Source organism: Sarcophilus harrisii, chromosome 4 (genome assembly GCF_902635505.1).
Source record: "Sarcophilus harrisii chromosome 4, mSarHar1.11, whole genome shotgun sequence".
In the NCBI taxonomy this organism is placed as follows: Eukaryota; Metazoa; Chordata; class Mammalia; order Dasyuromorphia; family Dasyuridae; genus Sarcophilus; species Sarcophilus harrisii.
In genome coordinates this window covers 310,118,577-310,136,028 of record NC_045429.1, presented here as the reverse complement: position 1 = coordinate 310,136,028, position 17,452 = coordinate 310,118,577, and the positions used below count along the sequence as shown (strand labels likewise).

Sequence of the window (17,452 nt, the reverse complement as noted above, 5' to 3'; positions counted from 1 at the left end):
AATGTAAAAATATTGCCTCTTATAAGCTTGTCTATGCATTTCCTTTTATTTTTTTCAGGGTATCCCCTTTATGGCTTATTCCTGGTTCTTTTTTGCCTTTCCATTTTTGTTTCTGTTTTCCCTTCCTAATCAAAAAAGTACCACATGGCCTGCATTTCTTGCCTTATGTTCATTTCCTCTTTCTCAGCCATAATATTTGAAGTCTGAAAAATATGTAACTAGACTACTTCAACTGAAGGGACATTTCAAAATGTAAAATATACCATTCATTATCTGACTATAGAGCAAATCTTAAAAAAACTTATTGCAAGGCAAGAAATAGTTCTTTAAATATGGACAAATGTTCAAAAAAAACTATGTAATTTCCAAAATAAAACTAAAAAGATAATAATCTATTACACATCTGTCAGAGTGGCTATAATGACAGAGAAAGATAATGCAGAATGTTGGAGGGGATGTGGGAAAACAGGGAAAACTAATACATTGTTAGTGGAATTGTGAATACATCCAGCCATTACGGAGAGCAATTTGGAACTATGCTCAAAAAGTTATCAAACTGTGCATAACCTTTGATCCAGCAGTGCTACTACTAGGCTTATACCCCAAAGAGATATACTAAAGAAGGGAAAGGGACCGGTATGTGCCAAAATGTTTGTGGCAGCCCTTTTTGTAGTGGCTAGAAACTGGAAAATGAATGGATGCCCATCAATTGGGGAATGGTTGGGTAAATTGTGGTAGATGAATGATATGGAATATTATTGTTCTGTAAGAAATGACCAACAGGATGAATACAGAGAGGCTTGGAAAGACTTACATGAACTGATGCTGAGTGAAATGAGCAGAACCAGGAGATCATTATATACTTCAACAACGATACTGTATGAGGATATATTCTGATCGAAGTGGATTTCTTCAACAAAGAGAAGATCTAACTCAGTTTCAATTGATCAATGATGGACAGAAACAGCTACACTCAAAGAAAGAACACTGGGAAATGAATGTAAACTGTTTGCATTTTTGTTTTTCTTCCCAGGTTATTTTTACCTTCTGAATCCAATTCTTCCTGTGCAACAAGAGAACTGTTTGATTCTGCACACATATATTGTATCTAGGATATACTATAATATATTTAACATATATAAGACTGTTTGCCATCTGGGGGAGGGGAGGGAGAGAGAGAGGGAGGGGAAAAGTCAGAATAGAAGTGAGTGCAAGAAATAATGTTATAAAAATTACCCAGGCATGGGTTCTGTCAATAAAAAGTTATAATTAAAATAATAATAATAATCTAGTACATAAACTTCATAATGGTTACAACTTATAAGCATCAACTGACACTGTAGCAAGGTCAACAAACTTTATCTACTGTAATGTTTTTTGTAATATCTACACTCTGAAGTTCTAAACTCCTTCCTTATTATGTATTTAAGGATGCAGTTTTACTTTTTGGAATTCTGTAATTAAAAAGACTTTTTTCTTGCTTTGAGGAGTATAAATGAAGCAATATTATTTATTTTAGAAGATCTGCATGCATATATATTTACACACACACACACACACACACACACACACACATATATATTAACAAGTGAGACCTTTTCCTTGTTTAGGATCTTTGTATATAAGTATATCATAGCTCCTTCCCAAACTCCCTATCCCCACTAAATCAGTTAACATTTCACATGTAGAATTCCAACAGAAAGGGGGAGAGGAGAAGAAACATGCTTATTATGCCAAGAGCTTTGATTCTTCACCTGAGTGAACAATCCAAGATTGTTTTCTTGACATTTGTCATATAGGAAAATTGATATATGTCCCAAAAGTTTAATTAATCCTTGTTATTTGCTTTAACCCCTAAATCTAACCAAAAGTGTCTTTTCACTTTTCCCAATAATTTCATAGATAAGTTGTTATGGGCCACAACTCTGTACTTGAAACAAGGATTTTACAACGTGCTAAGTCAGTGGAATTGATAAGACAATATCTAGTTTAGCTTGGTGATTGATAGTTCTATAGTTCAGTATGATTGATTTAATCTTACAACAAATAATGGTTCCCTAGTGATATAATGATTGGTTTATACTCAGTATACTGCATATAAACTGGGACAAACTCAGCCAGAGACATTCCATCTTTGATCAGGCTCCTAGTGGCTCTCCTCCTTCCTGCACTTTGGGAGAGACTGGTTCAGGCTCAGAGACAGAGTCAGAAAGGCTTGGAGACAGACTCGGAGAAGACAGAGGGCTGGAGCACAAGCTCTTGGATTGAGACAGACTTCAAGACAGAGACCGTCATGGTGGTCTTCCTGCCTCCTCCACGGAAACCAAGACACATTCCAGAGGACCTCCAGAAAGCTAGCCAAAGCCCCAGGCAAAGAGACAAGACTTTGAAGGAGACAATAAAGAATTTGGACTTTAACACCTGGCTATTCTCCTAGTGATTATTCTGCTGAAACAAAGGCTGCTCCAAGACCTCCAGAAAACTAACCAGAATATTACATTTTGGCATCCGAACGTGGGGCTAAGTTCCAACATCTGTGACCCAGAAATTAGGGTGAGTACAAAAACAGACAAGCAGGAAAATTTGTTAAGGGCTAAACCACTGTTTCAGCTGACATGGGACAAATGTTTAGAAAGGAGCCTTCTCCACCTCAAGGAAAATGTGTAGAGTGCATAGTTAAACTAATAAAAAAACCAAGGTTTGATTGTAACTCAGGAGCAGATCATTGGATTTTTAGAAACATTACAGTACTCGTCGTCTTGGTTCTCTAAGGAAGAACTGGAGCCAGACAAGTGGAAACTATTAGGAAAGCAATTAAATGAATATTACTATGATAATGGTCCTGATTCAATTCCTAAAGAAACATTCCATACATATAACTTAATACAATTGGCTTTAGGTAATTACATAAGTTATAGAATAAGGAAAAAGAAAAAAGTGCAGGAGGGGGAGGATCCTGACAAACTAGGTGAAAAGCATGAAGAATTAGATAAGAAAGGAGTTAAGTACGGAGTTAAGTACACAGCTGATGAAATTAAGGAATGTGGTGCTTCACAGCAGGAGCCATTAAGGCATTCCCCATCCTTTGACTTACCCCCCTCAATTAACCTTTCATTATCAAAAATATTGTGCAAGTCCCTTGAGGTAATTTAACCCACTATCTTCTTTAATTGTAGGCCAAGTTTACTGTCTAGACACAATATCTGTTCCAAATAAATGAACCAATAGACTAACCTTATGGCATTATCTGCCTAACTGCATATCATGGCCTAGAAAATATGCATTCTTTATTGTATCATTTTTCCAATGAGAATTTTAAGACCAAACTCATTTAAGTTATTATTGATAATTGTAATTTCTAAGTTACTAAGTTACATGTAAATATCATATAGAAAGCTCTGCTATATACAAGGGCTTGATGATTTGCTCTCAATAGCATTTACAAATGGGAACATCTAGAAAACTTCACCATCTATAAAGCAATTCTATTAAATTTGGACTTTGCACTGGAAGACCTCCACAATAATGGGAAATAAGTATATATTTCCTCCTTCATAACTAATTTGATTATATTAATCAGAGGCTAACTAAATAACATTACCTTGTATCTGTCAAGAAATATTGCATGATTTTGATATATGCATAGAAAATATATTGTTAAACAAAAACATAAAGGTATCATTTTTGCTCTACTGAATGAAATGTATTTTGAGTTAGTTTTTATAGTCATCTAACACTAAACACAGTAGGACCTTGTATTCTACAGAGCTTTCAGTAAATTTTGAGACTATAAAGATATGGTCTGCTGCGCAATGTCATTTGAGAAATCTACTTGTTTTCATTCTTGATCAAATATTCCTTCAAGAGTTAGGTCTGAGTTCTGGCTCTGCCATTTGCTACCTGAATAGCCAGGTACATGCTTAACTTGAAGATGGAACTGGTACTTATATTATCTCTCCCATAGGCCTGCTGTGTGAATAAAGTAAATTAATACATTTTAAAAATTTATTTCTTCAATATATAGGAACTTCAGTCTCATAAAATGTTAATGATGGCAAAGAAGGCAAACAAGTCAATAGTGATTAATTTGCCTTTGGTCAAGATTCTTTCCAAGTTTTTGGTTCTTTCACTTCTTTCAAACACATGGATAATTGACCCCTTGATACTATCAACTTCATTCTCAGGTCAGCTCACTCCATGAATTTTCTACCTCTTGGCCAGAAGTCTTTCCCTCAGATGTCCTGCAAAAAACTAAAACTAAAGGTATACCAATCAATCGAAAAGTGGTTGGAGAAAAATTTATGGTATGGGGTATATGGCATATGAATGTAAAGTTATGAGATAGTTTCAGAGAAATCCATTGTATACACTAATGCAAAATGAAATAAGCAGAACCAGAAGAATAATTCATATGATATCAATACTATAAAAATAAATATTTCTTAAGGACTTAAGAATTCTAATCAATGAAATTATCAACCATTATCCCCAGAGGACTAATGAGGGAAAATGCTATCCACCTCATGACAGAAAGTCAATAATATGCGGAAGACATATTTTTGGATATGAATTTGTTTGATTGTGCTTAGGATTTTCTTTTTGTTGTAGAAATGTTTAATAACTTCAAAAAATCTTCCTTATCAGTAACATTGCCTCTGTGTAGATACTATCCCTGCTCTGCTTGCCTTGCTTTCCAGGTCTTTTTTTCTTCCCTCATTAAGAGTACAAGTTCTTTAAAGGCAGAAACAGTCTTGTTTGCTTGTCTTAGTAACCCCATTATCTTTACTAAAGTCTTAACTATTTATCAAATATGTAGGACCTCCTGCACAGATCTCTTCTATATAAATGTGGTCTAGTCCACTTACTATTCTTATTCTCATCTTTATTTTCTCTGGCACAACTGCTACTTCTCATGTAGGACATGAGTCTGTGAGATTAGGGTGCAAATACTAACTTATCACTGTCAGTGATGAAAAAAAAATTATGGCATCATACACTTAAAAAGTTAGAAAGGACCTCAGAGATCATTGAGTCCAATTCTCAGATAGTCATTGGGTCTAATTCCTTTTATCAATGAAGAAAATGCAGTTCAAAAAAATTGAAGTTGAAAAATTAAAAATTTAAATTTGAATCCTTCAGTATAACACTGTCCACTATGCCATGCTCTATGGGGGAAAAAAATCTTAACAAATCTTTTCCATTTTTCATTTGTTTGACATATTTTTGGAATTATTCTTTAATGTCCTCAGATGATTTTCCTTGATTTGAATACCTTGCTAATCAATCTGCAAACTCTATATATATTCTTTAATGTCCTCAGATGATTTTCCTTGATTTGAATACCTTGCTAATCAATCTGCAAACTCTATAAATTACTATTGCTTTATGAGGTAAGAGTATTCATAACCTTCCACTATTTTCCTTCATAAGACCTTAAAAACAGGTTGATATTCTATAACCATTATTGTCTTTGGCTGTTCTCATTCTGTTTAGCAAAGTGATCAAAAATTTGACTGATAGTTTCTAGGCTGTTTTGATTTCATTGTTGGGGATATTCATTTACATCAGTTAAATTCCTTAAGAAATAGACTTAGTCTATTAGTATCTATTCTTTCTAACTTAATCCATCTCAACTGATTGTTTAAACAGGGCAGGTAGTAGTTGCCTCAATAGCATATACATGGCTATATTTTCTCCTCATTTTAATTCTCCTAGTTTAATACAGATTATCTTTGTTCTAAACAACTAAACAACAAAAATTTTTAAATGATATGTGAACTCTTTTAATTTATTAAATTAAATTTATTAATTGATAATCAAAAGCTAATTAAAAGGGTTCACATATCATTTTAAAAATTGGCTCTTGTTTGTTGTTATAAGTAGTTTTCATTTTCTTTTTTTTAGTGCTCATAACATTCATGCTTCCTAATTTTCTTCAAAGTGTTTATGATACCTAGGTATGAAATTTTTATATCATCTGCAAGCCCCTGATCTCTCCATTTATTTCATGAACTATGTTTTCTAGCATATTTTTCACCATTCTTTCCTTTATCCACTTTTGCATAGAAGTCACTAAATATAAAAGTTTATGCTGCTTTAATTTAGAAATCTTTTGGGGGTAGGAGGGGGAGGACAGAGCCAAGATAGTGGAGAGGACATATGCTTCACTCTGAGTTCCCTTCTGCCCTCACTTACTGATTACCAAATTCAGCCTCTGAAATAGTGCTTGACTGGTAGAATCGAATCCATGAATAATGGGAGTACAATAAATTACCAGCACAAGATAATCTGGAAGATTGCCAGAAAAGGTCTGTGTTGATTGGCGTGAGGAGGTCAGCACAGGCAGGGAGACACAACACAGAGGCTAGCGCATGCTAAGTGATCCAGGGGCAGGTTGTGGTCTCCAAGGTGTGGAGAATTTGCAGGGAGGAGTCTACCACAGGTTGACTGCTCTGCTTTGGTTACAAAGCAGCAGATCAGCAGAGAAGTTACACAAATGCCAAAGGTAGAGTGTACCCCAAAACGCTAGAGTTTAACAGGACCAGGCCATACCCACCCAGCACGGGAGTGACTCAGCACAGACTACAACATACCTGTGCAAGCACATTCCACAGCATAGGGCTTTGCAGTCACACTTCTACACAGCAAGGGCTCTTCCCAGGGCAGTTGCACTTCTGCAGCTTAGCCACTCTTCGCAGCCCATTTGCAGGACAACTACTGTCCTTAATTGTCTGTCCCTGTTCTGTAGAGGAAGCTGGTAACCTCCTTGCCAGGAAGGCAGACCCCAAGGGTTTTTAAAAAAAATGAGTAAAAAAGCAAAGAGAAGTCTATATCTATATCTATAGATAGCTTCTATACAGAAAGAGAGCACATTTCCAACCCAGAGGAGAGACTAAGAGCAGACAATCTCCGGAAAAACCCCTAAGGGGGATATAGCCTGATCCCTATCACACAAGGCTCTCCTAGAAGAAATTATAAAAGATCTTAAAAGAGAGCTAGAAGAAAAAAGGAAAGAGAAACCCTACAAGAGAGTCTGGAAAAAGCATATGACTCATTAAAAGAAAGATTTGAAAAAGAAAACAACTCCCTGAAATATGACGTGGAAAAGGTAAAGAACTCCCAGGGAAACAGAATTTGTGAATTTGAAAAGATAAAGAACTCGCAGGAAAGTAGGATTTGTGAATTGGAAAAAGAAAATAACTCATTAAAAAAAAAAAATTAGTGAAATGGAAAAAAATTCCATAGAGCAAAACAACTCATTTAAAAATTCAATTGGACATATACAAAAAAAGTTTAAAAAAGTTAATGAAGAAAATAACTCACTAAAAATCAGAAATGAACAAAAAGAAATGAATGATTCATTAAGACATCAAGAATCAGTCAAGCAAAACCAAAAAAAAAATGAAAAAATAGAAAAAATGTTAAATATCTACTTGGAAAAACAACAGATCTGGAAAATGGATCTAGGAGAGATAATCTGAGGATTATTGGACCTCCTGAAAATTATGATGAAAAAAAGAGCCTAGACAATATTTTACAGGAAATCATCAAAGAGAACTGCTCAGATGTAATACAATCAGAAGGTAAAATAGGCATTGAAAGAATTCATCGCAGGACCAGGAGATCATTATATACTTCAACAACAATACTAGATGATGACCAGTTCTGATGGATCAGGCCATCCTCAGCAACGAGATCAACCAAATCATTTCTAATGGAGCAGTAATGAACTGAACTAGCTATACCCAGAAAAAGAACTCTGGGAGATGACTAAAAACCATAACATTGAATTCCCAATCCCTATATTTATGCACACCTGCATCTTTGATTTCCTTCACAAGCTAATTGTACAATAATTCAGAGTCTGATTCTTTTTGTACAGCAAAATAATGTTTTGGTCATGTATACTTATTGTGTATCTAAGTTATATTTTAATATATTTAACATCTACTGGTCATCCTGCCATTTAGGGGAGGGGGGGGAGTAAGAGGTGAAAAATTGGAACAAGAGGTTTGGCAATTATTAATGCTGTAAAGTTACCCATGTATATATCCTGTAAATAAAAGGCTATTAAATAAAAAAAAAAAAAAAAGAATTCATCGAACACCTTTTGAAAGAGACTCCAAAATAAAAACTCCAAGGAATATTGTGGCTAAATTTCATAACTATCAGAGTAAGGAAAAAATATTACAAGCAACCAGAAAAAAAAAAACAATTCAAATACCAAGAAGCCACAATAAGGAACACTCAGGATCTAGCAGCTTCCACATTAAAGGATCAAAGGGCCTGGAATCTGATATTCCAAAAGGCAAAAGTACTTGGAATGCAGTCAAGAATAAACTACCCAGCTAAATTAAGCATTTTCTCCTAGGGAAGAAGATAGACTTTTAATGAAACAGGTGAATTCCATTTATTCCTAATGAAAAAACCAGAGAACAAAAAAATTTGACCTCCAAATATAGGACTCAAGAGAAACATAAAAGATAGTAAAAATCTTGAGAACTGTATTTCTGTTATGGGCATACATAAAGAGTGCATGTATAATTTGATTTTGCTGTTATAATAAAAAAAAAAAGGGAATTAGAAGTGGAAAAGGGATTGTATCAGAAAAAGGGAAAAGGGGAGACAAAAAGAGGGAAATTACATCCCATGAATAAGCAAAGGAAACCTATCATATCTGAGGGAATTAAGGGAAGGGGAGGAACATTGTGTGAATCTTACTCTCATCAGATTTGGCTCACAGAGAAAATATTAGACATATTTGGTTTACAGAGAAACTTCTCTCACCTCATTAAATAGTGGAAGAGGAAAAGGGAAAAGGAAAAGAGTAGGTTAAATAGAAGGGAATACAGAAAAAATAAGGGAAAGGCATATGAAAGGTAAAGGGACTCTAAGGGGGTGAGAGGGATTCTAAAGAGAGAGAGTTGAATGAGGCAAGAGGTGCCCATAAGTTTAATATTGGGGAAAAGGGTAAGGAGGGAAAGAAAAAGAAAAGTATAATCTGGGAATAATAAGATGGCAGGAAATACAGAATTGGTAGTTTTAACTGTAAATGTGAATGGGGTAAACTCCTCCCTAAAGCGGAGGCGGATAGCAGACTGGATCAAAAGCCAGAATCCTCCAATATGTTGTTTACAGGAAACACATTTAAAGCAGGGTGATACATATAGAGTAAAGGTAAAAGGCTGGAGCAGAATCTATTATGCTTCAGGTGAAGTCAAAAAAGCAGGGGTAACCATCCTTATCTCAGATCAAGCAAAAGCAAAAATTATCTAATTAAAAGAGACAAGGAAGGAAATTATATCTTGCTAAAGGGTAGCATAGACAATAAAGCAATATCAATACTAAACATATATGCACCAAGTGGTATAGCATCTAAATTCCTAAAGGAGAAGTTAAGAGAGTTGCAAGAAGAAATAGACAGCAAAACTACAATAGTGGAAGATCTCAACCTTGCACTCTCAGAATTAGATAAATCAAAACACAAAACAAATAAGAAAGAAGTTAAAGAGATAAAGAGAATATTAGAAAAGTTAGGTAAGAAAGATCTTTGGAGAAAACTGAATGGAGACAGAAAGGAGTACACTTTCTTCTCAGCATGGAACCTATACAAAAGTTGACCACATATTAGGACATAAAGACCTCAAAATTAAATGCAGAGAGGCAGAAATAGTAAATGCATTCTTTTCAGATCATGGTGCAATAAAAACTACATTCAACAAAAGCTAGGGGTAAATAGACCAAAATAAATCTCATCCTAATGAATGAATGGGTGAAACAACAAACCATAGACATAATTAATCATTTCACCCAAGAGAATGACAACAATGAGACAACATATCAAAATTTGTGGGATGCAGTCAAAGCAGTAATAAGGGGAAATTTTATATCTCTAGAGTCTTACTTGAATAAAATAGAGAACAAAAAGATCAATGAATTAGACTTGGAATTTAAAAACCTAGAAAAACAGCAAATTAAAAACCCCCAATCAAATATTAAATTTGAAATTCTAAAATTAAAAGGAAAAATTAATAAAATTGAAAGTAAAAAAACTATTGAATTAATAAATAAAACTGAGTTGCTTTTATGAAAAAACCAACAAAATAGATAAACCTTTAGTAAATTGATTAGAAAAAGGAAAGGAAAATTAAATTGTTAGTCTTAAAAATGAAAAGGAAGAACTTTCCACCAATGAAAAGGAAATTAGATCAATAATTAGGAGTTACTTTGCCCAACTTTATGCCAATAAATGCTAAGTGATATGGATGACTACCTTCAAAAATATAGGCTGCCCTAATTAACAGAAAAGGAAGTAAATTGGTTAATCAGTCCCATTTTAGAAGAAGAAATGGAACAAGCTATTAATCAACTCCCTAAGAAAAATTCGCCAGGACCAGATGGATTTACATGTGAATTCTACCTAACATTTAATAAACAATTAACTCCAATGTTATATAAACTATTTGAAAAAATTGGGAATGAAGGACTCCTACCAAATTCCTTTTATGACACAGATACCTAAACCAGGTAGGATGAAAACAGAAAGAAAATTATAGACCAATCTCTCTAATGAATATTTATGCAAAAATCTTAAATAAAATATTAGCAAAAAGATACAGAAAATCATCCCCAGTATAACTAAGACTGGGAAAGGCTTCTTTCAGAAGGTGAAATTTAGCTTAGACTTTAAGGAAGACAGGAAGTAAAGATAAAGATATAGAGAGTTCTAGACTTGGGGGACAACCTGACTTGGGGGACAACCTATTTGCTTTAATAGCTGCCTGGTGAAATAGATTTCACCTCATTGGATGTCTTCAAATAGAGGCTGTACAATGATTTGCCAAATATATAATTGTTATAAATTGAACTAGTTGGTGCTAAATTTGCCCTTTCTAAAATTCTCTGATCTTTCTAGCTATATAGAAAAACAAAATCACTTACTGAAAGATTTACATCAAAAGTTATTTCTGGTAAAGAAATACATGTGGATGAATGTGTGTATAAATGTAGTCAATAATTTGCTTGAAAAGTATAATTCGAAAGATGATACAACTAGAAAGGACATTAGTGCTTATTCCAACCTCTTCATGTTACACATAATAAAAATGTGTAATAAAAATGTTCCTTTCTTTAGGAACTAAATAAAGAGGCAATATATAAAAGTAGCCAGAACTAAAAAAAAGTTTTATTTTTATAACATACCTTTGTGCAACTGTTGGTGATTGCATAAATGAAGCATCTTCATCAGATGAAAGTCTCCATGATTCACCTAATTGACATTCACTTGGCCTCAATTCAGTCTTTACCCAGTCTGGTAATCTCTCTGGATTTGAACATTTTCCTCTTGCTAAATTTGGCTCATCAAAATAGATAGACTATTAAAATAAAATTTAGAAAATTTTCAAAATATACTCTTATGATTCAATCAGTTATTATTTCCATCAATTTTCAGGTATTCCTTGAAAAAAAAATTAATTTCCAAATACATATTCAACATTCAGTTAAAAAGTGAAGCTGAGAATATTATTTATATCTTGGAATTGATGTTTTAAAAAAAAAATCTAGGATTTACAATTTATTTTAAACCATTAAAATTATAGTATAATTATTTGCATTACCTAAATTCTTAGTATTGTCAAAAGGTTTTCTGTAGTATCTTTAAAATTCAGAACATATTTTTAGAGGTTAAATACTTTTAGACTAAGAACCAGACAAATCTAAAGGATCAGAAATCTCTATCAACTGAGATTTACAGTTTATACAAGTTCAATTATCACACTTTTTTTTCCCCAGTAAACTTCAATATACTTATACTCTACATTTTTCCCTTGGAATGGAATGTGAAATTTTTATTTTTTATTCGTTAAAGTCTAAGCAACTCTCATTCAGTCCTATAATCAAACATGACAAATTAATTATCCTATTAAATACAGCAAAACTATATACTCTTTGAAGAAAACTATTTGTTATTTCTACACTAATTCTCCCAAAGAGGTCCCTCTCTCTGTGCATATGTAAAAGCCTAACCTCTGTTCCATTAAGCATGGAATTAGTCTTATTGACATTAAAATATCAAAGTAATTTGTTGAATCCATGTTTATTCCAGTTTCTAGTTAAATATCACTTCATATAACTACTTATTCCCAAAATTATTATGCTTAACTTAATTTTTTTCATAACAGACAAGAAAAGAAATTACTGACACCTGACCAAATCTGAAGTAAGCCAATTATAAAATTTCACTTTTAATGTTTTCTAAGGAATTAAATATCCCATTTATATCCCAGTCAATTGTCAAGATTTTTAAGATTCCCATTAAGAAATGTTAAAAGGAAAGTGATGAATTTGTTTCTTACAATCACTATCATCACTTGACACTCTAGGTAAAGTATTCAGGAACTCAAATTCTATAATTTTCCAACTGCTTCATGAATATGAATATAACTCACAACTATCACCACCAAGTTGTATTTCCTGCCAAAGAAAAATAAATCAGCCTGTCAGTGAGGCACTTCTATTTTCCTAGAGAAACACAACTACTGCAATATCATAAAATTTTGAGCTGGAAAAAACTTAGGAATCTTCTGTTACAATTCCATTCAACAGCAGTCCTCATGTTACAAAAAGCTGACAGCAAAATTAGGTTTTTTTGATGTGCTTTTGAAAGTTGATTTTATAAAGTGAAATTACTTGAATAATACATCGTTATTTTAAAAAGAATTTTCAGTTTTTATAGCACTGAATTTTATCCAAGACAAATCATCTATTCATCATAAACAACGATTAGACTGTGAAATGTAAGAAGGTATTTCTCAGATAGCTATGGCTAAATCACAGTCATATGGCAAAGCTATTCTCTAAAATTTCTTTTCTCTTTAAAGTTAAAAAAAAGAAGAGCAACATAGGTAAATATAAACATTTTGAACATTCAAATGTGTCTATATATTTGCAAATATGTCAATAGACATATAGATGTGTGTGTATATATATATATATATATATATATATATATAATATACTCTACAAATATGTTAAACAAAAGATAGAAAAATTGAGAAGAAAGAAGTATCTTAAAATTAAATACCTAAGCCTCAGATTTTTACCTTATCTTCTAAAAAGGGAGTGAGTGGTAATAAAACCCCAAAGCTCTATATACCCTAATTCAATAATTAAATGATTTTGCCTTTATTTTACCAAAAGCCAGTTTATAAAACTCTCTCTGCAAAAGAGATAATGAGCTAGAATGATACCCACCATGTAAGACGGCAAAGTTTTCAATGTCCCTGGATCAGGTCGATATGTAAAAGGACCTTCTAAAATTCCTCGTTTAAGCATATGTATTAATAGTTTTGCATACAGATTCCGATTCTTCCTACCCATTATCCCTGTGCCTGCTCCTGAAGGTTCACATAGTTTTTTAATCCAAAGGGCACACCTCTGTCGCTCTAGAAAAATACAACACTTGTTACTTACTATATTTTCCAAAAAATAAAAGATGACATTACAAAAACATACACTGAACAGAGTTTTGCCTGGACTTCTTGTACCTCTCATTTTCCTATGATTTATGTTATTTTTCTACATGTCTTTTGTCCTTAAAAAAAATGGTCCATATCTCCAGTAATTAACATAATATGTATACATTGTAAGTACACAATTAAATTTTTGGTGAATTAAATTGTCTTTGTCCATAAATGTAGTTATAGTAAAAATTATGAAAATGTTTACTAAATAATAATTTTAGGGAAAAAGAATTTTGGAATATATATAAAATAATTTTTGTAAGTGAAAGGTAATGTTAAGAGCCTCTCTAAAAATAGAGAAATAAATCCATTTCAATAGTTGTACTGCAGAAATCCTTCTGTAATTCCAGCTGTGCAAATCTAGAAGAAGATAAAATATAATCACTGAATTATTATTTAGCTTTTTAAAAAACTTACTGGAAAAATAAATTTCAAAACTTTTATCCACTAAAAGGAACAATTTCCAGGGATTTTTATCTGGTTCAGAAAGTTTGCTATTAATATTCCCAAAAATAATTGCGTATTACTTACAGATAATTCCATAAAACAATTATTCTTTTAAAAATCTACTTTTAAAATATAACATTACTTAATCCATATCCATTGGATAAACTATTTTGATGTGCAATAGCATACTTTTAGTTCTCATAAAAACTGTATTTTAACATTAATCTGTCATCAGTCAAATTAAATTTGAAGATTATATTTCTAACAAAATCATAATTCTGCCTTAAATCCCTTGGATTTATAAAGGTCAAGTTTATTTGTTTTGCCAATAAAATGTATTAGTACTGGATTTACCACTTTGCAAATGTCATCACTAGCACAGAGAAATGAATCATGCTTCTGAAAAACTGGATTTCTTAGTTTATAAATTATGTACATCTAAATGAACTACTTATTGAAATTTCAAGTGGAAATAATGGAAATTTGACATATTTCATATAAAACTATATAAGTAGAAATAATTTGAGAAGGCAAGCAGTTAGAGTTCATATCTATAGTTGTGTCAGTAGAGGTACCTCCTGATAGAAATTCCTTTCATTAATGCAGATTAACTAATAATATGTAATTATAAACTTATAAGTTTTAAAAATTTTCTAGGGCACTGACAATTAAATGTGGTCATACAGCATGTATCAAAGATATAATTTAAATCCAGATCTCCGTAATCCAAGATCAGCCCTCCATACTATTTTCTCTAAATATTAGGTCTAAACTTTTTATTTATCAATTTAACATGAATCATACATACTTTATATTAAAATTTTACTGTACTAAGTAATTCAACAACAGTATTGTAATAATAACTAATATATGTGTATAAATATATATGTATTTATAAACATATACATAAATAAAATTTTAAGGTTTGAAAGGTACATTATATGATCTGTTTCTCACAAACCTTAGGGTAGCATACTAACTACAGATGTTAGCATCCCCATTTTTTTCAAGAAAACTGTATGCAGTTCAGAAAGGTCAAGCCCTTGGTCAACGCTTAGTCTCATAAGTAATTACTAGAATTAGTGAGAAATTAGAGGCTCATTCTATCCAGGCTCCAAATCCAGTATTCTTTCCACTAGAGCACACAGCTTCTAATATCCTTTTAAACAAAGATATAATACATTTTATCCCTAGAAGATTCACTAGCAAAAATAGTGAGGCCAATAGAGGAAGTACCTACACTGATGAAATAATAGGAACAGTAAATAGACAGACAGACAGACAGACAGACAGATAGATAGACAGAATCTTTAACAAAGTTTCTTAAGCTGCAGGTAACGATTCCACATAGGGTCACATAACTGAAAATGGGGATCACGAAAAATTAGGCAACAGTAAAAAGTATCAAATATTCTGTCAAGATTTAATTTTTTGTGTCAAAATAACAGGCACATCCATTTCATTAGTTTGCAGGTTTGCTTCCATCTTTAATGAATGGTAATATATATCAAATAATTGTTTTAAAATCTATTTTATTATCAGTGAATATTTGATATGTATACCTATTTTATATAGCTATAGCCATGAGAGTTGCATAAAAATTTCTTGGACAAATAGGGGTCATGAACAGAAAAAGTTTAAGAAGCCTAGATCTAGAATATGTGGAAAGATAGGACAAACAGTAAAAAATAAAATAATTATCAGAACCATAAATAAGGTAGGCAAATGGAGTTTTCCCCCCAGATTATAAGTAGTATGTGTATTACAAATGGATGAATTATTAGCTCCTGACTGCAAGAAAAAGAATGGAAGGGGGCAGGAGGAGAAAGATCTGCACCTGTGATTTAATCAGTGGAGGGAAATCCAAGTAAGGAAACTTCCAAAGCAGATCATCACATTCTCTTCAATTTAAAGCCCGAGACAAATGCTTAGTAAGTGATTTGCCTAGGATCATAGAGCTAAATGTGTCAAGGATGGGACCTGAACTCAGGATTTCCCAAGCCTAAGACAGCCACCCACTATTCCACACTGCTACTTAACAAGAATAAATAAACTATTTTACAAAACAATTTGGAATTGTGACTAAATCTTCATTCTTTTTTACCAAGAGAGCCAACCACTACATTAAAATCACAAAATCAATGCTAAAAAAAAGGGCCCTATAAACACAAAAATATTCAAGGCATAACTTTTTATAACAGCAGAAAATTCAAAACAAAGATGTCCATCTCTTGGGGAATACCTAAATAAATTATAGTGAATGATTATAATGGAATATTATTATAGTATAAAAATAATGATTATAATGAATATGGAAAAGTATGCAGGAACTATTAATGATATGACAGAAGTGAAATAAACAAAAGCAAGCAACTGATATACTCAATGACTACCACAGTATAGATAGAAAGAACAAAAAAAAAAAAATATATATATATATATATATATATATATATATATAAACTAAATGCTGCTATATTATAATAACCAAGTTTGGCTATAAAGAATACATTTCTCCCTTTCTTGCAAACCCTGTGTACAATATCAGATTCTGTTGATACATTGTTGATACACTGGCTAGTTATATATATAAAATTTATATATAAAATAATAAAATATTCTTTGTTAGGAGAGAGGTCTCTGAGAGGAAGAGGGGAGTGAGAAATATAGGTAATAAAAAAAAAATAAGATAACACTCAAAAAGTTCAAGATTAATTAAAATAGGAAAATAGATTTTGCTTTCTCTCCTATCTCAAGTGAGATTCTCTTTAGCCCAAATCAATTTTTCCATCTGCTTGCTCATAAACATGAGTCCTCCTTTATACGTGGTCTCCCCCAAAAGAACATGAGCTCCTTAAGAGCAATTTTCATTTCAATTATTATTTCTAGTCCCAGCGTGGCCTACTATAAGCACCTAAAAAGTGTTTTGTTTTGTTTTTTCCCATTTCATAGAGGACTACACTATCCATCTTCCAAACTAAATTTATCTACAGCAAAAGTAGAATCCTTCCCATGGAGCTACTGAACTAAAAAGAGTGGTTCATTTATTAGGCTTTAAAAGAAGTTCTGCTTCTGCTTTTCCTCTTCTTCTAGTTTATATATATATATATATATATATATATATATATATATATATATATATTTTTTTTTTTTTTTTTTTTTTTTTTAGAATACCTTTTACTCTCCTCCCAACTTCCTGATGGTGGAAGGGGATGATAGGAAGGATTTTTTTCACCTTTTCAGTCTTCCTGTCTCCAAAAGCAACCATGATAGATAGGAGCACAATACAGTGAGAATATTTTCCTAAATAGATAATATTGGACCTCAAGTTCTTAAGCCTCTCCTGGCTTTATGTTTCTTTTTCTGAGCACTGGTAACCAAAAAACAATTCTGAGAAATAGCCTCAGCAGCCACCTCTTGAACTAAAAAGTCACTGAATTCTGAGAGGTGTTCCCTGCAATTATACCCTTCCCAATGCTATT

General features: G+C 32.4%; 1 protein-coding gene across 12 annotated transcripts in view; it reads right to left on the bottom strand.

Moving 5' to 3' along the window:
- Nucleotides 1-17,452, bottom strand: part of CEP112 (centrosomal protein 112) — a 605,978-nt gene that overhangs the window by 564,240 nt on the left and 24,286 nt on the right. For 5 of the 12 annotated variants that reach the window (XM_031965673.1, XM_031965672.1, XM_031965678.1 and 2 more), the window contains exons 3-4: nucleotides 13,255-13,445; nucleotides 11,203-11,375 (exon numbers count right to left, since the gene is read on the bottom strand). In XM_031965673.1, coding sequence (XP_031821533.1) covers nucleotides 11,203-11,375; nucleotides 13,255-13,445 — 364 coding nt within the window. Of the gene's footprint in view, nucleotides 1-11,202; nucleotides 11,376-13,254; nucleotides 14,833-17,452 lie in introns of those variants that run through there. The other 7 variants (XR_004233797.1, XM_031965671.1, XM_031965670.1 and 4 more) reach the window with 3 other exon arrangements.